Source organism: Parambassis ranga, chromosome 5, assembly GCF_900634625.1.
Source record: "Parambassis ranga chromosome 5, fParRan2.1, whole genome shotgun sequence".
NCBI classification, from domain to species: Eukaryota; Metazoa; Chordata; class Actinopteri; family Ambassidae; genus Parambassis; species Parambassis ranga.
In genome coordinates, this window is record NC_041026.1 from 31,938,800 (window position 1) to 31,965,994 (window position 27,195).

The 27,195-nt window shown below is 43.6% G+C and overlaps 1 protein-coding gene across 7 annotated transcripts in view; it reads left to right on the forward strand.

Moving 5' to 3' along the window:
• The window catches only part of LOC114436041 (plexin-B1-like), a 135,352-nt gene extending 108,606 nt beyond the window's left edge, over positions 1-26,746 (forward strand). For 5 of the 7 annotated variants that reach the window (XM_028406091.1, XM_028406093.1, XM_028406098.1 and 2 more), the window contains 9 exons: positions 14,660-14,763; positions 16,452-16,536; positions 16,679-16,845; positions 22,397-22,557; positions 22,717-22,864; positions 22,953-23,017; positions 23,102-23,177; positions 23,272-23,346; positions 25,788-26,746. In XM_028406091.1, coding sequence (XP_028261892.1) covers positions 14,660-14,763; positions 16,452-16,536; positions 16,679-16,845; positions 22,397-22,557; positions 22,717-22,864; positions 22,953-23,017; positions 23,102-23,177; positions 23,272-23,346; positions 25,788-25,892 — 986 coding nt within the window. In that variant the 3' untranslated portion in view covers positions 25,893-26,746. Of the gene's footprint in view, positions 1-14,659; positions 14,764-16,451; positions 16,537-16,678; positions 16,846-19,325; positions 22,558-22,716; positions 22,865-22,952; positions 23,018-23,101; positions 23,178-23,271; positions 23,347-23,475 lie in introns of those variants that run through there. The other 2 variants (XM_028406092.1, XM_028406094.1) reach the window with 2 other exon arrangements.
• The last annotated feature ends 449 nt before the right edge of the window (positions 26,747-27,195 follow it).

Here is a 27,195-nt window from a genome sequence, read left to right on the forward strand (position 1 = left end):
AGACGCATTCCAAAACTCTTACAAAAGTCTGACGGTGTGGCGGGGGCGTGGCCTCAAAGTTGACCATTCGCCATTACAAAGGAACTCCCTGTATTTTTTGCCCTAACGCGTAGCCCCGCTGGCCAGTTTGACACAGGATCATGAAAATTGGCACACATGTGTATCACCCCAAGACGCACAAAAAAGTCTCTTGGACCCCCCCTCCAAACCCAACAGGAAGTCCGCCATTTTGAAATTTCTGTTAATTTTTGGCGATTTGTGACCCTGCTGCAAAACTTTTCACGCCTCGCATACTTCATCCAATCAAGCTGAAAATCACTGTGTCCACTCAGGACACCATAGGGAATAGACGCATTCCAAAACTCTTACAAAAGTCTTACGGTGTGGTGGGGGCGTGGCCTCAAAGTTGACCATTCGCCAATACAAATGAACTCCCTGTATTTTTTGTCCTAACGCGTAGCCCCGCTGGCCAGTTTGACACAGGATCATGAAAATTAGCACACATGTGTATCACCCAAGACGCACAAAACAGTCTCTTGGACCCCCCCTCCAAACCCAACAGGAAGTCCGCCATTTTGACTTTTGTGGCAATTTTTTGCCTATTTTTGACCCTGCTTCAAAACTTTTCACGCCTCACATACTTCATGCAATTGAGCTGAAATTCACTGTGTCCACTCAGGACACCATAGGGAATAGACGCATTCCAAAACTCTTTCAAAAGTATTACCGTGTGGCGGGGGAGTGGCCTCAAAGTTGACCATTCGCCATTACAAAGGAACTCGCTGTGTTTTATGCAGTACTACCCATATACTTTATGCAATGTGGACAAAATCTTACAGTACTGCTATGGACCCGAGTCTGAACAGATATATATGCTAATAGGATGATACGGTCATAGCGCCACCTACTGGTAGCAGGAAAGTTTGGTTGTAAACATGTGTTTGTTGTATATTTGTGGAAATGAGAGGAGGAGAGCATAGGACAGGAGAGTATAGGAGACGAGAGCATAGGAGAGAAGACTGCGATGACCCCGCGGATCGCAAGGTGCGCGAGGGCCCGCAATGCTAGGGCCCGAGCACCGAATGGTGCAAGAGCCCTATTGAAACCCTTAGGATTATTATTTTTTTTTTTTTTTTTTTTTCCCCCTCCGAGATCGCATTTTTGGAGGCCTTAACATGCCCAAAAACTCACCAAACTTGGTAGAAAAATTCATTCGCCCGAAAAATTTTGAAATTTGCTGACTTTTGAAATGCACATATAAAAATGGCTCTATAGCGCCCCCAACGCGTAGCCCCTCTGGCCGGTTTGACACAGGATTATGAAAATTGGCACACATATGTATCACCTCAAGACGCACAAAAAAGTCTCTTGGACCCCCCCTCCAAACCCAACAGGAAGTCCGCCATTTGAAGGTTTGTGGCCATTTTTGGCGATGTGTGACCCTGCTGCCAAACTTTTCACGCCTCGCATACTTCAACGGATTGAGCTGAAATTCGCCGTGTCCACTCAGGACACCATAGGGAATAGACGCATTCCAAAACTCTTACAAAAGTCTGACGGTGTGGCCGGGGCGTGGCCTCAAAGTTTGACCATTTCTGAGGACACAGAAAGTCTCTATAACTTCTTCGTTTTCTGTCCGATCTGTACGAAATGTCACATGTATGATCAGAGTCTGACCCTAAACACATCTATACAACAATATTGAGGCTTTGACAGAGCGCCACCTACTGGCTACACAAAATGTTGTGTTTTCATAGGTTTTTCTGCCTGCCCCCCTGGCCTGTTTTGAGTAGGGTCATGAAAATTGGTACACATGTGTATCACCCCAAGATGCACAAAAAAGTCTCTTGGACCCCCCCTCCAAACCCAACAGGAAGTCCGCAATTTTGAAATTTCTGTTAATTTTTGGCGATTTGTGACCCTCCTACAAAACTTTTCACGCCTCGCATACTTCATCCAAATGAGCTAAAACTCACTGTGTCCACTCAGGACACCATAGGGAATAGACGCATTCAAAAACTCTTACAAAAGTCTGACGGTGTGGCGGGGGCGTGGCCTCAAAGTTGACCATTCGCCATTACAAAGGAACTCACTGTATTTATTGCCCTAACGCGTAGCCCCTCTGGCCAGTTTGACACAGGATCATGAAAATTAGCACACATATGTATCACCTCAAGACGCACAAAAAAGTCTCTTGACCCCCCCTCCAAACCCAACAGGAAGTCCGCCATTTTGACTTTTGTGGCCATTTTTGCCTATTTTTGACCCTGCTTCAAAAACTTTTCACGCCTCACATACTTCATAGCAATTGAGCTGAAATTCACTGTGTCCACTCAGGACACCACAGGGAATAGAAGCATTCCAAAACTCTTACAAAAGTCTTACGGTGTGGTGGGGGCGTGGCCTCAAAGTTGACCATTCGCCATTACAAAGGAACTCCCTGTATTTTTTGCCCTAATGTGTAGCCCCGCTGGCCAGTTTGACACAGGTTCATGAAAATTAGCACACATGTGTATCACCCCCAAGACGCACAAAAAAAGTCTCTTGGACACCGCCTCCAAACCCAACAGGAAGTCCGCCATTTTGACTTTTGTGCAATTTTTGCCTATTTGTGACCCTGCTACAAAACTTTTCACGCCTCGCATACTTCATCCAAATGAGCTAAAACTCACTGTGTCCACTCAGGACACCATAGGGAATAGACGCATTCAAAACTCTTACAAAAGTCTGACGGTGTGGCGGGGGCGTGGCCTCAAAGTTGACCATTCGCCATTACAAAGGAACTCACTGTATTTATTGCCCTAATGCGTAGCCCCGCTGGCCAGTTTGACACAGGATCATGAGAATTAGCACACATGTGTATCACCCCAAGACGCACAAAAAAGTCTCTTGGACCCCCCCTCCAAACCCAACAGGAAGTCCACCATTTTGACTTTTGTGGCCATTTTTGCCTATTTGTGACCCTGCTTCAAAACTTTTCACGCCTCACATACTTCATGCAATTGAGCTGAAATTCACTGTGTCCACTCAGGACACCACAGGGAATAGACGCATTCCAAAACTCTTACAAAAGTCTTACGGTGTGGTGGGGGCGTGGCCTCAAAGTTGACCATTCGCCATTACAAAGGAACTCCCTGTATTTTTTGCCCTAATGCGTAGCCCCGCTGGCCAGTTTGACACAGGATCATGAAAATTAGCACACATGTGTATCACCCCAAGACGCACAAAAAAGTCTCTTGGACCCCCCCTCCAAACCCAACAGGAAGTCCGCCATTTTGACTTTTGTGGCAATTGTTTGCCTATTTTTGACCCTGCTTCAAAACTTTTCACGCCTCACATACTTCATGCAATTGAGCTGAAATTCACTGTGTCCACTCAGGACACCATAGGGAATAGACGCATTCCAAAACTCTTTCAAAAGTATTACCGTGTGGTGGGGGAGTGGCCTCAAAGTTGACCATTCGCCATTACAAAGGAACTCGCTGTGTTTTATGCAGTACTACCCATATACTTTATGCAATGTGGACAAAATCTTACAGTACTGCTATGGACCCGAGTCTGAACAGATATATATGCTAATAGGATGATACGGTCATAGCGCCACCTACTGGTAGCAGGAAAGTTTGGTTGTAAACATGTGTTTCGTTGTATATCTGTGGAAATGAGAGGAGGAGAGCATAGGACAGGAGAGTATAGGAGACGAGAGCATAGGAGAGAAGACTGCGATGACCCCGCGGATCGCAAGGTGCGCGAGGGCCCGCAATGCTGCTTGCAGCTTTAATTTTTTTTTTTTTTTTTCTTCCCCCTCCTAGATCGCATTTTTGGAGGCCTTAACATGCCCAAAAACTCACCAAACTTGGTAGAAAAATTCATTCGCCCGAAAAATTTTGAAATTTGCTGACTTTTGAAATGCACATATAAAAATGGCTCTATAGCGCCCCCAACGCGTAGCCCCTCTGGCCGGTTTGACACAGGATTATGAAAATTGGCACACATATGTATCACCTCAAGACGCACAAAAAAGTCTCTTGGACCCCCCCTCCAAACCCAACAGGAAGTCCGCCATTTGAAGGTTTGTGGCCATTTTTGGCGATGTGTGACCCTGCTGCCAAACTTTTCACGCCTCGCATACTTCAACGGATTGAGCTGAAATTCGCCGTGTCCACTCAGGACACCATAGGGAATAGACGCATTCCAAAACTCTTACAAAAGTCTGACGGTGTGGCCGGGGCGTGGCCTCAAAGTTTGACCATTTCTGAGGACACAGAAAGTCTCTATAACTTCTTCGTTTTCTGTCCGATCTGTACGAAATGTCACATGTATGATCAGAGTCTGACCCTAAACACATCTATACAACAATATTGAGGCTTTGACAGAGCGCCACCTACTGGCTACACAAAATGTTGTGTTTTCATAGGGTTTTCTGCCTGCCCCCCTGGCCTGTTTTGAGTAGGGTCATGAAAATTGGCACACATGTGTATCACCCCAAGATGCACAAAAAAGTCTCTTGGACCCCCCCTCCAAACCCAACAGGAAGTCCGCCATTTTGAAATTTCTGTTAATTTTTGGCGATTTGTGACCCTGCTACAAAACTTTTCACGCCTCGCATACTTCATCCAAATGAGCTAAAACTCACTGTGTCCACTCAGGACACCATAGGGAATAGACGCATTCCAAAACTCTTACAAAAGTCTGACGGTGTGGCGGGGGCGTGGCCTCAAAGTTGACCATTCGCCATTACAAAGGAACTCACTGTATTTATTGCCCTAATGCGTAGCCCCGCTGGCCAGTTTGACACAGGATCATGAAATTAGCACACATGTGTATCACCCCAAGACGCACAAAAAAGTCTCTTGGACCCCCCCTCCAAACCCAACAGGAAGTCCGCCATTTTGACTTTTGTGGCCATTTTTTGCCTATTTGTGACCCTGCTTCAAAACTTTTCACGCCTCACATACTTCATGCAATTGAGCTGAAATTCACTGTGTCCACTCAGGACACCATAGGGAATAGATGCATTCCAAAACTCTTTCAAAAGTATTACCGTGTGGTGGGGGAGTGGCCTCAAAGTTGATCATTCGCCATTACAAAGGAACTCGCTGTGTTTTATGCAGTACTACTCATATACTTTATGCAATGTGGACAAAATCTTACAGTACTGCTATGGAGCCGAGTCTAAACAGATATATATGCTAATAGGATGATACGGTCATAGCGCCACCTACTGGTAGCAGGAAAGTTTGGTTGTAAACATGTGTTTGTTGTATATCTGTGGAAATGAGAGGAGGAGAGCATAGCACAGGAGAGTATAGGAGACGAGAGCATAGGAGAGAAGACTGCGATGACCCCGCGGATCGCAAGGTGCGCGAGGGCCCGCAATGCTGCTTGCAGCTTTAATTTTTTTTTTTTTTTTTTTCCCCCTCCGAGATCGCATTTTTGGAGGCCTTAACATGCCCAAAAACTCACCAAACTTGGTAGAAAAATTCATTCGCCCGAAAAATTTTGAAATTTGCTGACTTTTGAAATGCACATATAAAATGGCTCTATAGCGCCCCCAACGCGTAGCCCCTCTGGCCGGTTTGACACAGGATTATGAAAATTGGCACACATATGTATCACCTCAAGACGCACAAAAAAGTCTCTTGGACCCCCCCTCCAAACCCAACAGGAAGTCCGCCATTTGAAGGTTTGTGGCCATTTTTGGCGATGTGTGACCCTGCTGCCAAACTTTTCACGCCTCGCATACTTCAACGGATTGAGCTGAAATTCGCCGTGTCCACTCAGGACACCATAGGGAATAGACGCATTCCAAAACTCTTACAAAAGTCTGACGGTGTGGCCGGGGCGTGGCCTCAAAGTTTGACCATTTCTGAGGACACAGAAAGTCTCTATAACTTCTTCGTTTTCTGTCCGATCTGTACGAAATGTCACATGTATGATCAGAGTCTGACCCTAAACACATCTATACAACAATATTGAGGCTTTGACAGAGCGCCACCTACTGGCTACACAAAATGTTGTGTTTTCATAGGTTTTTCTGCCTGCCCCCTGGCCTGTTTTGAGTAGGGTCATGAAAATTGGTACACATGTGTATCACCCCAAGATGCACAAAAAAGTCTCTTGGACCCCCCCTCCAAACCCAACAGGAAGTCCGCAATTTTGAAATTTCTGTTAATTTTTGGCGATTTGTGACCCTCCTACAAAACTTTTCACGCCTCGCATACTTCATCCAAATGAGCTAAAACTCACTGTGTCCACTCAGGACACCATAGGGAATAGACGCATTCAAAACTCTTACAAAAGTCTGACGGTGTGGCGGGGGGCGTGGCCTCAAAGTTGACCATTCGCCATTACAAAGGAACTCACTGTATTTATTGCCCTAATGCGTAGCCCCGCTGGCCAGTTTGACACAGGATCATGAGAATTAGCACACATGTGTATCACCCCAAGACGCACAAAAAAGTCTCTTGGACCCCCCCTCCAAACCCAACAGGAAGTCCGCCATTTTGACTTTTGTGGCCATTTTTTGCCTATTTGTGACCCTGCTTCAAAACTTTTCACGCCTCACATACTTCATGCAATTGAGCTGAAATTCACTGTGTCCACTCAGGACACCATAGGGAATAGACGCATTCCAAAACTCTTTCAAAAGTATTACCGTGTGGCGGGGGAGTGGCCTCAAAGTTGACCATTCGCCATTACAAAGGAACTCGCTGTGTTTTATGCAGTACTACCCATATACTTTATGCAATGTGGACAACATCTTACTGTACTGCTATGGAGCCGAGTCTGAACAGATATATATGCTAATAGGATGATACGGTCATAGCGCCACCTACTGGTAGCAGGAAAGTTTGGTTGTAAACATGTGTTTGTTGTATATCTGTGGAAATGAGAGGAGGAGAGCATAGCACAGGAGAGTATAAGAGACGAGAGCATAGGAGAGAAGACTGCGATGACCCCGCGGATCGCAAGGTGCGCGAGGGCCCGCAATGCTGCTTGCAGCTAAGGCCCTATTGAAACCCTTAGGATTATTATTTTTTTTTTTTTTTTTTTTTTTTTTTTTTTTTTTTTCCCCCTCCGAGATCGCATTTTTGGAGGCCTTAACATGCCCAAAAACTCACCAAACTTGGTAGAAAAATTCATTCGCCCGAAAATTTTGAAATTTGCTGACTTTTGAAATGCACATATAAAAATGGCTCTATAGCGCCCCCAACGCGTAGCCCCTCTGGCCGGTTTGACACAGGATTATGAAATTGGCACACATATGTATCACCTCAAGACGCACAAAAAAGTCTCTTGGACCCCCCCTCCAAACCCAACAGGAAGTCCGCCATTTGAAGGTTTGTGGCCATTTTTGGCGATGTGTGACCCTGCTGCCAAACTTTTCACGCCTCGCATACTTCAACGGATTGAGCTGAAATTCGCCGTGTCCACTCAGGACACCATAGGGAATAGACGCATTCCAAAACTCTTACAAAAGTCTGACGGTGTGGCCGGGGCGTGGCCTCAAAGTTTGACCATTTCTGAGGACACAGAAAGTCTCTATAACTTCTTCGTTTTCTGTCCGATCTGTACGAAATGTCACATGTATGATCAGAGTCTGACCCTAAACACATCTATACAACAATATTGAGGCTTTGACAGAGCGCCACCTACTGGCTACACAAAATGTTGTGTTTTCATAGGTTTTTCTGCCTGCCCCCCTGGCCTGTTTTGAGTAGGGTCATGAAAATTGGTACACATGTGTATCACCCCAAGATGCACAAAAAAGTCTCTTGGACCCCCCCTCCAAACCCAACAGGAAGTCCGCCATTTTGAAATTTCTGTTAATTTTTGGCGATTTGTGACCCTGCTACAAAACTTTTCACGCCTCGCATACTTCATCCAATGAGCTAAAACTCACTGTGTCCACTCAGGACACCATAGGGAATAGACGCATTCCAAAACTCTTACAAAAGTCTGACGGTGTGGCGGGGGCGTGGCCTCAAAGTTGACCATTCGCCATTACAAAGGAACTCACTGTATTTATTGCCCTAATGCGTAGCCCCGCTGGCCAGTTTGACACAGGATCATGAAATTAGCACACATGTGTATCACCCCAAGACGCACAAAAAAGTCTCTTGGACCCCCCCTCCAAACCCAACAGGAAGTCCGCCATTTTGACTTTTGTGGCCATTTTTTGCCTATTTTTGACCCTGCTTCAAAACTTTTCACGCCTCACATACTTCATGCAATTGAGCTGAAATTCACTGTGTCCACTCAGGACACCATAGGGAATAGACGCATTCCAAAACTCTTTCAAAAGTATTACCGTGTGGCGGGGGGAGTGGCCTCAAAGTTGACCATTCGCCATTACAAAGGAACTCGCTGTGTTTTATGCAGTACTACCCATATACTTTATGCAATGTGGACAAAATCTTACAGTACTGCTATGGACCCGAGTCTGAACAGATATATATGCTAATAGGATGATACGGTCATAGCGCCACCTACTGGTAGCAGGAAAGTTTGGTTGTAAACATGTGTTTGTTGTATATCTGTGGAAATGAGAGGAGGAGAGCATAGGACAGGAGAGTATAGGAGACGAGAGCATAGGAGAGAAGACTGCGATGACCCCGCGGATCGCAAGGTGCGCGAGGGCCCGCAATGCTGCTTGCAGCTTTAATTTTTTTTTTTTTTTTTTTCCCCCTCCGAGATCGCATTTTTGGAGGCCTTAACATGCCCAAAAACTCACCAAACTTGGTAGAAAAATTCATTCGCCCGAAAAATTTTGAAATTTGCTGACTTTTGAAATGCACATATAAAAATGGCTCTATAGCGCCCCCAACGCGTAGCCCCTCTGGCCGGTTTGACACAGGATTATGAAAATTGGCACACATATGTATCACCTCAAGACGCACAAAAAAGTCTCTTGGACCCCCCCTCCAAACCCAACAGGAAGTCCGCCATTTGAAGGTTTGTGGCCATTTTTGGCGATGTGTGACCCTGCTGCCAAACTTTTCACGCCTCGCATACTTCAACGGATTGAGCTGAAATTCGCCGTGTCCACTCAGGACACCATAGGGAATAGACGCATTCCAAAACTCTTACAAAAGTCTGACGGTGTGGCCGGGGCGTGGCCTCAAAGTTTGACCATTTCTGAGGACACAGAAAGTCTCTATAACTTCTTCGTTTTCTGTCCGATCTGTACGAAATGTCACATGTATGATCAGAGTCTGACCCTAAACACATCTATACAACAATATTGAGGCTTTGACAGAGCGCCACCTACTGGCTACACAAAATGTTGTGTTTTCATAGGTTTTTCTGCCTGCCCCCTGGCCTGTTTTGAGTAGGGTCATGAAAATTGGCACACATGTGTATCACCCCAAGATGCACAAAAAAGTCTCTTGGACCCCCCCTCCAAACCCAACAGGAAGTCCGCCATTTTGAAATTTCTGTTAATTTTTGGCGATTTGTGACCCTGCTGCAAAACTTTTCACGCCTCGCATACTTCATCCAATGAGCTAAAACTCACCGTGTCCACTCAGGACACCATAGGGAATAGACGCATTCCAAAACTCTTACAAAAGTCTGACGGTGTGGTGGGGGCGTGGCCTCAAAGTTGACCATTCGCCATTACAAAGGAACTCACTGTATTTATTGCCCTAATGCGTAGCCCCGCTGGCCAGTTTGACACAGGATCATGAAAATTAGCACACATGTGTATCACCCCAAGACGCACAAAAAAGTCTCTTGGACCCCCCCTCCAAACCCAACAGGAAGTCCGCCATTTTGACTTTTGTGGCCATTTTTTACCTATTTGTGACCCTGCTATCAAAACTTTTCACGCCTCACATACTTCATCCAATTCAGCTGAAATTCACTGTGTCCACTCAGGACACCATAGGGAATAGACACATTCCAAAACTCTTTCAAAAGTATTACCGTGTGGCGGGGGAGTGGCCTCAAAGTTGACCATTCGCCATTACAAAGGAACTCGCTGTGTTTTATGCAGTACTACCCATATACTTCATGCAATGTGGACAAAATCTTACAGTACTGCTATGGACCCGAGTCTGAACAGATATATATGCTAATAGGATGATACGGTCATAGCGCCACCTACTGGTAGCAGGAAAGTTTGGTTGTAAACATGTGTTTGTTGTATATCTGTGGAAATGAGAGGAGGAGAGCATAGCACAGGAGAGTATAGGAGACGAGAGCATAGGAGAGAAGACTGCGATGACCCCACGGATCGCAAGATGCGCGAGGGCCCGCAATGCTGCTTGCAGCTTTAATTTTTATTTTTTTCCCCCCCCTTAGATCGCATTTTTGGAGGCCTTAACATGCCCAAAAACTCACCAAACTTGGTAGAAAAATTCATTCGCCCGAAAAATTTTGAAATTTGCTGACTTTTGAAATGCACATATAAAAATGGCTCTATAGCGCCCCCAACGCGTAGCCCCTCTGGCCGGTTTGACACAGGATTATGAAAATTGGCACACATATGTATCACCTCAAGACGCACAAAAAAGTCTCTTGGACCCCCCCTCCAAACCCAACAGGAAGTCCGCCATTTGAAGGTTTGTGGCCATTTTTGGCGATGTGTGACCCTGCTGCCAAACTTTTCACGCCTCGCATACTTCATCGGATTGAGCTGAAAGTCACCGTGTCCACTCAGGACACCATAGGGAATAGACGCATTCCAAAACTCTTACAAAAGTCTGACGGTGTGGCCGGGGCGTGGCCTCAAAGTTTGACCATTTCTTAGGACACAGAAAGTCGCTATAACTTCTTCGTTGCAGCAAACAAAGCAATCCTCACCCGTCATTACACAGCCAAATGAGGATCACAGATTTGAAGTCCCACAGAGACACCTGCATGGTTTCCTGTATCAGTCTGCCCATGGCGGTGGCGACTGTTGAACCTTCGCCATGAAACATCAATTGCTTATAACTTCGCCGTGCATTGTCCTAACATCCTCAAATTTTTTTCATGTCATAACGGTCCATCCCCCAACACGTCTGCATGCTCATGAGTCACCTGCACAGCGCCACCTACAGGAAACCGGAAGTAACAGCTACTAGACAATTTTCATGTATGAATCAAATGTTTTTTGAGGTTTGATGCACTCCACTATTCTCATGGTGTCTGGCTCCACCCAGTGGACACATACGATACTGCAGCTGATACAACTCAGCTGCAGTGCGAGGGCCCGATCATCGCTGCTTGCAGCTTTAATTTCTCTTACTTTTTCTTAATTTTTTTCCCCAAACTGATGGATGCCAAGATAGTGGGGTTTGCTCAGGTATTTTTTCTGTTTTTTACACTTCTTGCCTCACACGTAACCACGAACCACACGTACAGTGGAGGCCCCATTGTTTACACGAGGCGGCGCAGCACAGCGACAGACCCAACGTTTCCCAAGACGTAAGGAGGAGAAGACGACAGGGAACCCCTGCCGCCTACACCCCCTGCGGTCATCACTGGGAATGTTAGATCTCTCCCTAATAAGATGGTCGAGCTGACGGCGCTGACCCTGCACCAGAGAGAAATAGCATGTTGCATGCTGTTGTTTACTGAAACATGGCCAACGGCCCTAACACGGGACTCTAACGCTGCACTTATTGGATTTCAGTTGGTGAGGGTGGACAGGACAGCGGAGAGCAGTAAGAGAAAAAGAGGAGGGCTGGCATTGTTTGTTAATGATAGATGGTGTAATCCTGGGCACATCACTATCAAAGAACAGATCTTCAGTAAGGACATTGAGCTAGCCATTAGCATGAGGCCATTTTACCTGCCAAGGGAACTTACATGTTATTGCGATAACAACGTACATTCCTCCTTCTGCTAATGTTCTACACTCAGTAACAAGCAGGCAGCAGAACCAACATCTACAGGCTCTCCTGCTCATCTCTGGTGACTTCAGTCATGCCTCTCCATCATCCATGCTGCCCACATTCACCTGCCCAACCAGAGACAACAAAACACTGGACTTATTCTTTGCCAAAATCAAGGAGGCCTATGTGTCATCACCCCTCTCCTCTCTGGGAAGATTTGACCACAACCTGGTGCACATCCTGCCAGTGTACAAACCCCTTGTGTGCAGTCAACCACCAATCACTTGCACAGTGAGGAGATGGACCGACGAAGCTAAGGAGGCCCTGAAAAACTGCTTCAAGTCCACTGTGTGGGAAGTCTTTTCAGAGGACCATGGGGAGGACATAGATGGTCTCACTCAGTGTGTGACTATATCAATTTCTGCATGGACAGCTCCGTACCTACCAGGATGGTATGCTGCTTCTCCAACAGCAAGCCCTGGATTACTCCTGACATCAAGGCTCTCCTTAAAGAGAAGAAGAGAGCCTTCAAGTCAGGAGGCGGAGGATCAGCTGCAGAACAACAACATCAGTGGAGTCTGGAAGGGCCTGAAAAACATCTCTTGCTACGAGGGGAACAACCTCCAGCCGACAGGGGACCAGGAGTGGGTGAATGACCTGACCACTGTGAGGATCATGTGAGGGCTGTGTGCCTGACATGGTCATCTGCAGCACGGGAGCCCCACAAGGAATTGTTCTTGCTCCCTTCCTATTTCGACTCTACACTGCAGACTTCTGTCACCTCTCACCCAGCTGTCATCTACAGAAGTTCTCTGATGACTCTGCAGTGGTTGGCCTCATCACAGACGAGGAAGAAAAGGAGTACAGAGGACTCATCCATGACTTTGCAGACTGGTGCCACGGACACCGTCTCCAGATCAATGTGGGTAAAACCAAGGAGCTGGCGGATTTCCATAGGCACTACTCCTGCCCTACACCAGTGAACATCCAGGAACTGGACATTGAGATAGTGGACTCTTATAAGTACCTTGGTGTTCATCTGAACAAGAAACTGGACTGGTCTGACAACACAGCTGCACTCTACAAAAAGGGCCAGAGCAGACACCACCTCCTGAGGAGACTCAGGTCCTTTATAGTACAGGGACCACTCCTGAGGACTTTTTATGCAGCAGACAGGAAGAGACTGAACAGACTGATAAAGAAGGCCAGCTCTGTTCTAGGGAGCCCACTTGATCCTGTGGAGGAGGTGGGAGATCGGAGGATGCTGGTTAAGGTATCCTCCCTGATGGAGAACACCACCCACCCGATGCACAGCACTGTCAAATCACTGAGCAGCTCCTTCAGTGACAGGCTGCTCCATCCACGCTGTGTGAAGGAGCGCCATTGCAGGTCCTTCCCACCTGCTGCCGTCAGACTTTACAATCAGGCCTGCTCACAGTAGCTTATGTGTATATGTATGTGTACGTATGTATGTATGTATGTATATATATATATATATATATATATCTACTCCCAGCTAAAGCCACAGTACCTCCTGTATAATAACTTGGTCATACAGTACGATAAGTTTTTTTTACAGCTCCTATGTATATAATGTAAATTGTCATTTTCATCATACCAGATCATAATGTGCAATAACAGTTCAGTACTGAAGTCACTTTATTCTGTTATTTACTCAAGCATTCATTCACCTTGTGTTCATTTCTATTCATCTACTTTTTATAGTTTCTCTTCTTACATGTGATTCTCCTGCTGTGACACTGAATTTCCCCTGCGAGGGATTAAAGGATGATCTCTATCTATGATGTCTATTTGATTGCACATGCTCAAGGGTAATAATGAGCAACAAATTAGGTCCGCTTTGATATTGGTTATAGGAGCATAATTAATATCATAAATGGTTAAAAGATCTTTAGGTATATGAACTCATAAGTTACCTTTCCATTTAAAATTACACATTCCATTTATGCGATCCTGAAAGGAGTTCTTGTAGAAGGAATATTAATTTAGGCAGGCTTATATTAGGTTTAATAAGCGTCAACAGGATTTTGTCTGCATATAAACAAATCTTATGCTGTGCATCTCCAATCTGTGAACCAGTTATATTATTGGTTTCCCTGATTGCCTGCGCCAATGGCTCAATAAACAAGGCAAAAAGTGTGGGACTAAGGAGGCATCCTGGTCTACATCTCCTTATAAGAACAACTGGTTGGTTGCCCTTTTATTTCCATTTATTAGGTAGGTCTCCATGACATAGAAGGAACTCCCCCATTTAGTACATAATTGAAACTTTTAGGTTTTAGCTACTTTTAGCATTGGTAGTATTATGAGCTTGCTTAGGGACTGATGTAATTGTACAGCATGAGCCTGATGTCATAAGTAATGTAAGAATTACAGCAACTTCGTCTATTGTGAGGAAGGGTCAAGTTTGTCGATAAGTAGTAGTGGGTCACCTAAAATGTTAGCACGTAAAGCTGTCTATTGTATTGTCACACACGTACATAGTCAAATATCTGTGTATTTTGGTTGGCTGCCACTGTTTCCTTTCCCTCCACTGTTTCCACATTTAATGGCACAAATCCACAATCTCCTCCTCTCAAGATTTTCTTTTTTTCAGACCAGATTCCGTAGAAACAAAGCCCAGGCTTATCTCCTCTTTGATTTGTGCATAATGAAATAATTGTGGGCGTTCCATGTGCCATCACTTGAAAACTATGGATAGGGCCTTCACACCATGCTTGGCCTCTGATTACAATCATTTACTTGTCACTATGCATTTCCAGTGCATTTAATGTTGAACTGTGCTGATGCTATCACTGCTGTCTCTTGTGCAGAGTGGAGATCTGGTATTGCTGGTCATCTCATCCTGTCAGACGAGGACCTAACATCAATTGTGCAGGGCAACTGGAAACGCCTCAACACGCTGCAGCATTACAAGGTCAGAAACATCAATTCAAACCAAATAAAGCTTCCCACTACACCAATATACATGTATTACCTCCAGCAGAATCATGGTCCACTCATTGCCAGTCACCTTGTCTGAAGTACAAGAAGTAAAACAGCAACTCAACAAAGATGAAAAGGAATGCTTTTGTGGCGTGGTTAGGGAGGAATTTTAGCTAGATATAGTTAAAGCAGACAATACCACCTAGGTTAAGAGAAAAGAGCCTAGGACTATATCTTGGGGCTACACAGGTTCCACATAGGATGAAGTATGTGGGAGAGAGAGCGGCGGCGCCACAGCCAGACCGTATGACGAAGTCATGTGTTTTTGATAAATTTTGGTCCTTAGGGACCAACAGGTAGCAACATCACAGCACTTCGTCATACATACTGTCCCACATACTTTATCCTATGTGGATAAAACTTTAGAGTCATGTTTAACATCTGACTCTGCACAGATTGATAAGCTGATATGCTACTTTCACTGTGCCACCTACTGGCCGGAAGACCTGTCTTTTGTACATGTGTATTTTGGTGTACTACTCTGTCCTGCAGACAGATTTGGCACAAAATTGTCCCCCGACAAAAATCGCGACTTGACACTGTCGCCATTGGCGGGCGTGGCCGCATGGCTCTGCAGCGCCCCCTAAAGTGTGAAAATATTCACCGCAACTGCTATAGACTTGACACTCGGTACACTGATGTATTGCCTCGTGACAAGAAAAAAAGTCTCTTGGACAAAAATTCCACGACGTACAGGAAGTCCGCCATTTTGAAAAAACCACACCATGTTCCAATTTGCGCTCCCCGCACTTTTTCGAACTCCTCGTAGGGGAATTGCTTGATAGCGCTAACATCAATTAACAAATTGGAACATGGTGTGGTTTTTTTCAAAATGGCGGACTTCCTGTACGTCGTGGAATTTTCGTCCAAGAGGCATGGAGGCACGTTTCGTGCTCGGGCCCTAATAATAATAATACATTTTTGCATTTCAATAGGGCTCTTGCAGGTTTCATGCTCAGGCACGTTTCGTGCTCTGGCCCTAATAATAATAATAAGCAATTGCATTTCAATATGGCTCTCTCACGTTTCGTGCTCGGGCCCTAATAATGTCCCCACACAAAATACATAAAAGCAAATTACTCCCTCCTGAAAACAAGGCCCAGGCCCACTTGTAGTTGCTCACACAAGACCATTGGCGAGATAAATATTACTGCGCGTTGTCAGCTGCGCACACCTGCTGTCACTTCCACTAATTAGGGTCTCGGAACAGTTCAGGGGCAGTCTGAAACCACATACTTTCATAAAGTAGTTTTTAGGCAATGTAGACAAAAAAGTAAATAGACAGTACAGGAGTACTGCACACAATGGGAGTAGTATTTCACATGCATCCTGGTGTTTTACAACAAAAAATGGAAATTTTAGTCTTATCGTTCTAGTTTTTAAAAGTTAAACATACAGAATGTACCACAAATTAGGCTGACTATAGCTTGTGCAAAAACGTTTACTGAAGATGAGTCGGTCGGTATGTGTCTGATCCCTTAAAAGGTAATATAAATCTTTGTCACTGCAAATGCCATAGGATTGCCCTGGAAATCATTTCTTAAGAGTGGGAAACCTCATAAAAGCAAAGCTGCTCTGAGTTTAAATATTGCTAATGGATGTTTTGTGTTGCTTCATCAGGTTCCAGATGGTGCAACAGTAGCACTGGTCTCTCGACACACCAAACACATTCACCATGACAACCATGACTATATCGCAGGAGAGAGTATGTTGTTTCTGAGCACTTATGGTTTTGTCATTCTAATTTTACTACTTTTGACACTGACTTTTTATAACATATCACATAAAATGTGTACAGGTAAGGGCATTGTTCCTGTGTGAATGACATGAAGGTGTGGTTTGTACAGAAACCCCAATGCTGGAGGATGCAGATGAAGGTGGAGTTAGGCTGTGGCATTTGGTAAAGCCCAGTGAGGAGCCCGAATTGCCCAAACATCGCAGAGGCAGTCTGAGAGAGAAAGAAAGGGCCAAAGCTATCCCTGAGATCTACCTGACCCGTCTGCTTTCTATGAAGGTAAAAATTAAGAATTGCCCATTGATTTTGCATGATTTACTCTGTTTAGCTGGCAGGCCAAAAATAATTCATTTTAAGATGCAAGCGTTATGTCTTAAGAGCAACATGAAAACAATTAAAGTCCAGTTCAACTGGATTATTTTCCTGGAAGGAGTTTATTTAAATTTGACGTGTAAAAAATATAAAAAAAAACAAAAAAAACACAATGCCTACTGCCAGTAGGTGGAGCTACAACCAGTGTTGGGGAGTAATGGATTACATGTAACGACGTTACGTATTTAGAATACAAAATATGATTAACTGTATTCCGTTACAGTTACACTTTAAAGAGATGGTGATTAGAATACAGTTACATTGTTGTAAAAAAAAATCACTGTCAAACAAAGATGTTGTTTACAGCAGATGTCTGACTCTCCTTATCGCTTGTCTCATTGTGTGGTCATATACTACGTGTGTATGACGGTAAATAGTCATTGGAGTGAGAGCTCTTACCGTCAATACAACCTCTTTGATCAAAGCTAAAGTTTTTGGTTCATGTCGGTAAACTGGACAGAAAGCTGCGTGCTGCGGGCGACAGAGAGGACAGTGCAGCCGGACTGATGGGGTTCAGAGTCTTGAGGATGAGGATGAAGCGTTGCGTGCTTAATGCTCCTTAGTTATGATGCCGGTACACGGTTAAGTATGAACGTATTGCTTGCAGTCAGCTAGTTTTATACATGGGTCTGTTTGATGTACGATTCAAACATGGTTTCTTTGTGTGTAAAATCAAAGTCAAAGTCAAGTCAAAGTCAGCTTTATTGTCAAATCCTTAGTCATTATTCTTTCCAACATTGGCTACAACTGTATCATCGTAGTAGCATATCAAACTGTTAAGACTTAGATGCTCATCATTACTGTGAAGTTTTGTCCATGTTGGATGAAGTATGCTGGAAAAAATACAACTATTTGCTGTCTGATGATGAACGGTCAAATTGGCTGCAATGCCACAGTCACACCATGTGACATGAATATGGAGAGGCTTTTGATAACTTGATTTTCTTGAGTTTCACCTTGATTGTATTGTTCCCCTAGGAGGAGTAAATGAAAATATGACAAGGTGGTATGCATAGTGTGTTGTTGTAGTCATTAGTAATCCTTATTAGGGCCCGAGCACGAAACGTGCAAGAGCCCTATTGAAATGCAAGAATTTATTATTAGGGCCCGAGCACAAAACGTGCGAGAGCCCTATTGAAATGCAAGAAATTATTATTAGGGCCCGAGCACAAAACGTGCGAGAGCCCTATTGAAATGCAAGAAATTATTATTAGGGCCCGAGCACAAAACGTGCGAGAGCCCTATTGAAATGCAAGGAATGATCATTAGGGCCTGAGCACCGAATGGTGCAAGAGCCCTGTTGAAATGCAAGCGTTTATTATTATCGGTTATTCTTAGTCCGGACGCGGTATCGCGATTTTGCCCCCCCCCCGGACGTGCTCAAAAACTCACCAAATTTGGGACAAAAAATTCACTGAAAATTGGTGCGCTCGCCCTTAAGGGGTCAGGGTCCAAAAGTAATAAAAAACGCAGCACTTCGTCATACGGTCTGGCTGTGGCGCTGCCACAAAGTTGAACCTTAGCCAATGCACAGAAAATAGATGTTTTTATACTTCATTCTATGTGGATGAAAAAAATCAGGCATGCTGAGCATGTCATTCTGAACAGATTGATATGCTAATGAGCTGATACTCTCATAGCACCACCTACTGGCAGCATGAATTGTGTTCAGGCTGATTTCCCAAGTTCCACACCTCATATTTGAACAAACCCCTCCTAGGTCCCCATTTGACCTATACACACGAAAATCGGTACACATATGTATCACCTCTAGACGAGAAAAAAGTCTCTTGGAGGTATCCTCTAAAATGCACAGGAAGTCCACCATTTTGAAAAAACGATTCCATTTTGTATTTTTCACTCACCTCTCTTTCACAAACTCCTCCTAGAGGATTTGTCCATTCCACCTGAAAATTGGTCTGGTTTCTCTTAAGGCATTAGGGACCAAAAGTTATCAAAAATCTCACACGGTCTGGCTTTGGCCATATTCTCTGAAACGCACAGGAATTCTGCATTTTTAAATAACTGCACTATTTTCCATTTTTCACTCCCTGCACTTTTGCGATTTGTCCAATCCACCTGAAAATTGGTCTGGTTACCCTTAAACGATTAGGGACCAAACATTATCAAAAACGCAGCAGTTCGTCATACGGTCTTGCAGTGGCGCCACCACAAAGTTGACCCTTCGCCAACGCACAGGAAATAAATGTTTCTGTCGCTGTATCTCCCTCATACTTCATCCTCTGTGGATGAAACTTTACAGTCATGCTGAGCATCTCACTCTGCATGCATTGATATGCGCATATGCTACAGTCACTGCGCCACCTACTGGCTGGAGGACCTGTCTTTTCTATATGTGTGTTTTGGTGTACTCTTCTGCCCTGCAGACCACAGCTCGAGCAGGTACCGGGGGGAGAGAGGACGTGGGTCGACAGCGGAGGCGGCGGCTGCTGGTCCCGCGGACCGCAAGGAGTGCGAGGGCCCGTCATCGCTGCTTGCAGCTTTAATTGTTATTGTTCCTACACATATCTCTGTTGCTTGAGGACTGCCACCCTAAAAATAGAATTGTACACAGTAACACTAAATGTTAGGGTCTCAAAAATAGTGTCAATCTCATGTCCTCTCACAGTCCATAAAGCACGGAAGTTAAGAAGTGTTAATCAAACTAACCTTAAAAAAATCACACAGTAGCAAATAAAAAAATAGGTGTGGGGTGTTAAATATACCATCTCTCCATGCTAAATAACTCTTAGTTAATGATTTAATCATTGATAATCACACTGATATATTTTGTCTCACTGAGACACAGAATGAAGAATATGTTGCTTTGAATGAATCACCACTGTCTAGTTAAATTAACTATCAGGGAAGGACAGGCCGAGAAGGAGTGGCAGCTATCTACCACTCCAGTATTTAGATTAATCCTAAACCTAAATCTACTCATAGTTCTTTTGAGAGTCTCACTCTCAGCCCGTCTCACTGAAGCTGGAAGTCAGAAAGCCAGTTTTACTTGTAGTGTGTCGTCCACCTGCTGCTGCATATTCAGAGTTACTGCTCGAGGTTTCAGAGTTCTTATCAGGTGTAGTGATCAGTACAGATAAAGTCATTATAGTGGGTGACTTTAACATTTATATGGATGTCGAAAAGACTGCCTTCAACTACTCTTGGATTCAATTGTGTTCTCTCAGTTAGTAAATGAACCCACACACTCACACCCTCGACCTGCTAGAACCTGCTAGTGTGGTCTCAAAATCCTGCCCTTTCAGACCACTCATAATAGCTTTTGATTTCACTCTTCCAGACCTATCAGCATCTGAGGAAAAGGTCTACAACAGCAGATGTCTGTCTGAAGATGCCGTATCACAGTTTAGGACAGCAATCCCACCATTACTCCCTACAGTCCCATGTATAACTGATGGGGGTACCAACTTAAATATTACTCCTGCAGAAATGGACTGTTGTGTCAACAACACTGCAGACACATTACACTTAGTTTTAGACAACATTGCTCTACTGAAGAAGAAAACTACAAATCAGAAGAGGCTAGCTCTGTGGTACAACTCAAATATCCGCTAGTTGAAACAGACTACAAGAAGGATAGAGAGGAAGTGGCAATGAATTAATTAATGAATTAAATATTAAATTGAAATTAATATGTGCTAGAATAAGTGATAGATAACCAGTTAAAGATACTGTACAGTTCATTTGAATGTTTAGAGTGCAGAATGTTATTTATAGGTATTAGATTGTATTGAGGGTATTGAACTTCATTACCCACAATGCTCTAGGAGCTGAAGAAAACTGCTGTGATCATTCCTATGCTTAAAAAACCTTCACTGGACCCAGTGGTCTTAGGAAACTACAAGCCAATCTCCCACCTCATGTTTACTTCTAAGATACTTGAAAGAGTGGTTGTAAGTCAGTTAAATGACCACCTGCATAGGAACAGTCTGTTTGATGTGTTCCAGTCTGGATTCAGAGCCCACCACAGCACAGAAATAGAACTGGTTAAAGCAGTGGGCGGCAACCTGCGGCTCCGGAGCCACATGGGGCTCTTTCATCCCACTGTTGTGGCTCCCAGGCGGCAGGCTCATTTTTGTAAAAAAATAATAATAATGTGGATAATGGATACGATACGCTGTGCAGTGAAGTTCCAGAGCAGAACTTACATTAACGAGGTGAAAGTAATAATTACACAAGTTGTTATTCTGAAAATACATATTTTTATATCGGACCCTATATCTGACCCTGTTTCATAATTCAGGTTGACTACTGTAGCCTACGGCATGAAGGAAATTAATGACGGCACACTGAATAACGCACACAAAATAACATATAAACTGGTATTTTTTGTTCAGATAAATATTATATCATCTATATTAGGCCTATGTATAGATTAATACTACCTTCAATTTAGTGGTCAGATATTGGTGTAGATTATTAGGTCGGGGTTTGTGGCTCCGAGTGCTTTATTCTGTGGGAAACCAGCCCAAATGGCTCTTTTAATGCTGAAGGTTGCCGACCCCTGGGTTAAAATCACTAATGACCTCATATGGCATCAGACCGTGGACTGGTCTCTGTACTCGTTCTTCTGGACCTCAGTGCTGCCTTTGACACCGTAGATCATAGCTTCTTAAATCATGCTTATCTGACAGATTTCACTTCGTTCATGTTAAAGATGTCTCCTCCTGTTCACCCTCTACATCCTCCGTCTAGGAAACATCATTCAGAAGAACGACATAAACTTTCATTGTTATGCTGACGATACCCAGCTGTATTTATCCATGAAGCCAGAAGAAACAGAGCAGTTAGCCAGACTACAGGCATGTCTAAAGGACATAAAGGACTGGATGGCCGCCAATTTTTTACTGTTAAACTCTGATAAAACTGATGTCATTGTTTTTGGCCCCTAATAATAATCTAGTTCTTAGATTATCTGATAACATTTTCTCTCTGGATGGCATTAATTTGGGAGTTTTTCCTTCCCACAGTGCTCCTTAGGGGGTTCAGGCTCTGGGTCTCATGCTCTGGGTGTCTGTGAAGCGCTTTGAGACAATTTCTGATTGTAAAATGCGCCATATAAATAAAACTTAATTGAATTGAATTGAATTAATTTGGCCTCCAGTTTGACTGTGAGGACACTATGCTGACAGACACAGCTAACCTTCTTGCCACAGCTCACACTGGACAGGTTGGAGTTACATTGTGTTGTTTTTCTTCAGTAGTGTACTAATTCCTTTAGTTACAATAGGAGTTACACCGAGTGGTGCAAAGGCCCTAATGATAGTTACTTCAGTTACAATAGGGCTCTTGCACGTTCGTGCTCGGGCCCTAAATATAAACATAAACATAGGCATAAATATAAATAAATAAAAAGCACATTAGAAAAGAACATTTTCTGTGTACATTTGACTCCAATTTATTTTAATTTTAATAAATTATTAATTATGTTTTCCAGGGTACGCTGCAGAAGTTTGTAGATGATCTGTTCACAGTGATACTCAGCACCAGCCGCCCGGTCCCAGTGGCAGTCAAATACTTCTTTGATCTCCTAGATGACCAGGCAGGACAGCACAGCATCTGTGACCCAGAGACCATCCACATCTGGAAGACCAATAGGTACAGCCAGACATGGTGGTGATATAGTTAAACTCTATCTATCTATCTATCTATCTATCTATCTATCTATCTATCTATCTATCTATCTATCTATCTATCTATCTATCTATCTATCTATCTATCTATATACTGATATTCTCATCTCCTCTGCCATACTAGTCTCCCTCTTCGTTTTTGGATCAACATTGTGAAGAATCCTCAGTTCATTTTTGACATTCAAGCATCGGACCACGTGGACGCTGTGCTCTTAGTTATTGCCCAGACATTTATGGACTCCTGCACTATTGCAGAGCACAAGCTGGGCCGGGTGAGCTCTTTGTTTGCCTTGAAGCAACCTCTTATTACTCCTTATGTACTCCTTTGAAAACCACTTATTATCTTATCTTTTTAAACAGGATTCTCCCATCAATAAGCTTCTCTACGCTAGAGACATTCCCCGCTATAAAAAGATGGTGGAAAGGTCAGCTCAACTTGTGTTTAATAGATAGATAAGCTAAGATATAATTGGAAATAAAATGGTTGATAACTATGCTTGTTAATGCAGGTACTATACTGACATCAGGCAGACCATCTCAGCCAGTGACCAGGAGATGAACTCCACTCTGGCTGAACTGTCTAGGGTGAGTTCAGTATCAGTACAGAGGCGACAGAACATACATAGACACACATATACATGCAGTGTAGCTTGCATTCTGCCTGCTTTGTATTTTCCAGAACTACTCTGGAGAACTCAACTACCTGGTTGCACTGCATGAGCTCTACAAGTACATAAACAAATACTACGACCAGGTGGGTTCATATCTGCAAGTAGAAGTGTCTTAAGAAATATTTCTTATTTTAATGTAAAAATACACAAGCATTAACTGGTTGTATATTTTATAGTGATTTTGCATATTGTTTGATATCGCACACCCTCAGCCAAATGTAAAGCAGGCACTCTAACCTACACAAGGTATGTGTGTGTATAATCATCCATCCATCCATCTTCAACAACTTATCTGGGGCCAGGTTGCGGGGGCAGCAGTCTAAGCAGAGATGCCCAGACTTCCCTCTCACCGGACACTTCTTCCAGCTCTTCTCTTCTGTTGGAATCCCGAGGCGTTCCCAGGCCAGTTGAGAGTAGGCCTCTGGCAATGCTGAGGCCAGATATGATCTACATAGATCTATCAGGGAAGCCAAAAGGCAGTACAGATAGATGTGCTGGGTTTTGAGGAGGACAAACCTCTGAAAAGCAGCTGGCCCGGACAACATCTCCGGCTATGCTTTGAGGGTCTGCTCTTCAGATGTGGCTAAGGGTTGTACAGACATTGTCAATTTGTCTCCCTCCCAGTCATCTGTGCCTACATGAAGAAAAGAAAAACTAAATAGTTTGAATGACTATCACCCCATTGCACTCACTTGAGGATGAATAAACTGTTTTGAGACCAGATCAACCTGTCTCTGGCAACAGGATATGTACCACAGGCTTTTAAAACTGCTGTGATCATTCCTATGTTTAAAAAAACCTTCACTGGACCCAGATGTCTTAGGAAACTACAAGCCAATCTCCCACCTCCCATTTACTTCTAAGATACTTGAAAGAGGGGTTGTAAGTCAGTTAGATGACCACCTGCATAGGAAAAAAAAAACTTGTCCATGCTTTTGTTACTTCTAGACTGGACTACTGCAACTCACTATTGTCAGGATGTCCACATTACTCTATATACAGCCTGCAGCTGATCCGGATAGCAGCAGCTAAAGTTCTGACAGGATTTTAGCAAAAGGGATCATATCTCTCCTGTTCTAGCTTCTCTCTCTCCTCCATGCTCTGGACACTGTGCTGACAGACACAACTAACCTTCCAAGCCAAGAGGCAGTACAGATAGATGTGCCGGGTTTTTTACCTTGACTCTACATGTTTCGACTGCTTCCGCAGTCTTCCTCAGGAAGTCACGTGATGTTACCGGTGACATGTCTGCCAGCTGATTTAATGCAGGTTGTGGCGCCATTCTCCCACTACTCCAGGTAGTAGGGGAACAGCGCCACCTGTAGTCCGGCTTCTTCAGCACTGTGTCCCAGGTGTGGGACAGCAGTCTGGTCTCCTCAGGACAGTGTTCCAGGTGTGGGACTAGCCTGCCACTTGTCGGTAACTTTGTGGACAGATTTTCTGGATATTCGACTGTGGATTGGATTCAGTGGATTTCTGGTAAGGGGCAGTTGTGAGTATCTCACTCCCTGTCTGTACTTTTGCTTCTGTGGACTGCTTTCCTGGCCTGGACTACGTCATCGCTCTGGTCAAGCCTCCATGTACTGTTGCCTGTTCCGGACTGCTTTCATACATGTGACTTGTAATTTCAAGTACAAGCGATACTTACAAGTGTAGCACAAATGCACAAGGTAGTGGATGTCAAAGCGAGCACAGGACGTCACTAAGATTGGAATCGACATTCTGTAGCAGCTCAAAGAGTAACAACAAAACAGTCATGTAGCTGGAGCACGCAGTGCACTGTCAACACAAGCGGCACACGTTCCTTCATGAAAGTGGCGAACATGCGGTACCTCCCAACCATTGCAGGAGCTCCATCTGTGGCACAGGCGATTGTTATTAATTGGAATGGAGTTCACCAGGAGGTACTTGTTTAAGGCGCTGAAGATCAGGAGAAGAACATTTGTAGGCGAGGGAAAAAATGTTAATGTAATTGACAGTACTCCTTGCACTTTTTCTTGCTTCCCGCCATGTTGGCATCCATTGGCATCTTATATTCTTAAAACACTCATTTTCTATAGTATAGTATTATAGTATAGTATTCACTTTATTTTATTTTCTTTATCTTAGTTTGATTCAGTCAGTTGTTTGAAGGGAACATAGTCAGTATTGTTACCCTTGCTGTGCTTTCGAAAATAACCTTCTTATGTCTTAAATCTTGAAACTTTGTTCTTAACTTCAGTAATAATCTTGCCATGTACAACTTGTACAAGGATAGTCTTAATAAGGTCACCATTGATCTTTCATGGCACTATAACGTGGACTGTTGGGTGTTGACTGGGTGATTGTAAACAGTGGTGCAGTCTGAAACTGCCAGGACCCCCCCCCCCTAAAAAAAATCAAAACAAAACACACACACACAGAAATGTTCACTTTAATCTTGCTTTAATCGTGCCCATGCTCAGATGTCAACTATAATCCGAAAATAATTCATATTTTCATGTTAATATTTAATCTTTTCTCCTTCCTATTATACTCCCATCAGATTATCACAGCGGTGGAAGAAGACACTATGGCCCAGAAGATGCAACTTGGCTACAGACTGCAGCAGATTGCTGCTTCTGTGGAGAATAAAGTTACTGACTTGTGACACCATCACTGTTACCAGCAAGGAATGGAAGATGGACTATGAAACAGGCACGCTGGTTAATTGTAATAGATGGATAAACAAGAACGTATAGACTCCTATTTTTTAGAAAGAAAGATGTCTTGTGAAAGCTGCGATGACATTAACACTTGATGTTCCCTCTGGAGTCAGTAAAAAGCAGTACCTCCTATGCCTTGTGTGCTTGTTAATCAGAAGCTATTTCTTTGTGTATGGGGACTTGTGTCCACATTGCCTTGCTTTTCATTCCACATGTACTGCTAGTCTAAAATAACAGCTCTTTATATTTTCAATTGTATTTTTAGAAGGAACCCTATCTGAGTGTTTGTGACTGACTTTTTTGGTGCTAGTCTTGTGTTGAGGCCTTTCTTCTCAACAGTGATACAATATAAGCACCAATATAATATGGTGGAACATAGATGAATACAGTCATACAGCCCTTCCTATAAGTGACTAAAACATCTGACAATTAAAAGGCTTTTCATCAAACTGCTTCCTTTGTTTAGATGATGTACCAGCTGGAAGCTCAGAATGTAAACTTTAGGTTTGTCACTGAATTACTTTAGAACATAGAGACTTGCGATGGTTCACTCAGTTGTGCATTGTTAGTTCAGATGGGGTGAAAGATCTGTGACAATGAAGAGAGACCAGCTGAGAGTAACTGTTAACCATTTGGTAATGTAGAGCAGGCTCGGCAAGGAGCAGTTTTAAGGATCGTTCAATTTTTGCGAGTTAATATGATTATACATAATGATCTTATCGTAGATGTAACTGACTGAACCCGTTTAGTAAGAGAAGGTGCAAATTCTTACAGATGTAATAAAGTATTGTTAAAATTTTGTTTGTTCTTCTTTCTGTGATTTCATCCACTTGTTTGCAAGTGACTGTACAATATCCATCCAAAAATGTTGAATTACAATGACTACAATGAATGGATAGTCAATGAATTACAATAATTCAAGTCCTGTTGTATATTTACACGGTTCCTACACATTTTTAAATGTAAAATTCCAGACTTTCTTTATACTCAACTCCTCAGATTTTGGAGATCAAACACATACTCATATTGAGGCATATCATCAAAATGCATATCTATGGAGCCCCTCTGGTGACATACAAACAAAAAAATATGGCCACAAATTAGGTAAAATGTGCGCACGAAGTACTAACTAATATCATTCTTTGACAGCTGGGTAAGCAAATCAAGCGCATCTTCCATAGGGTCAACGGTAGAACCATTAGAGGGGCTGAGACGCCGTTTACACATACACGGGTATCTGTAAAAACG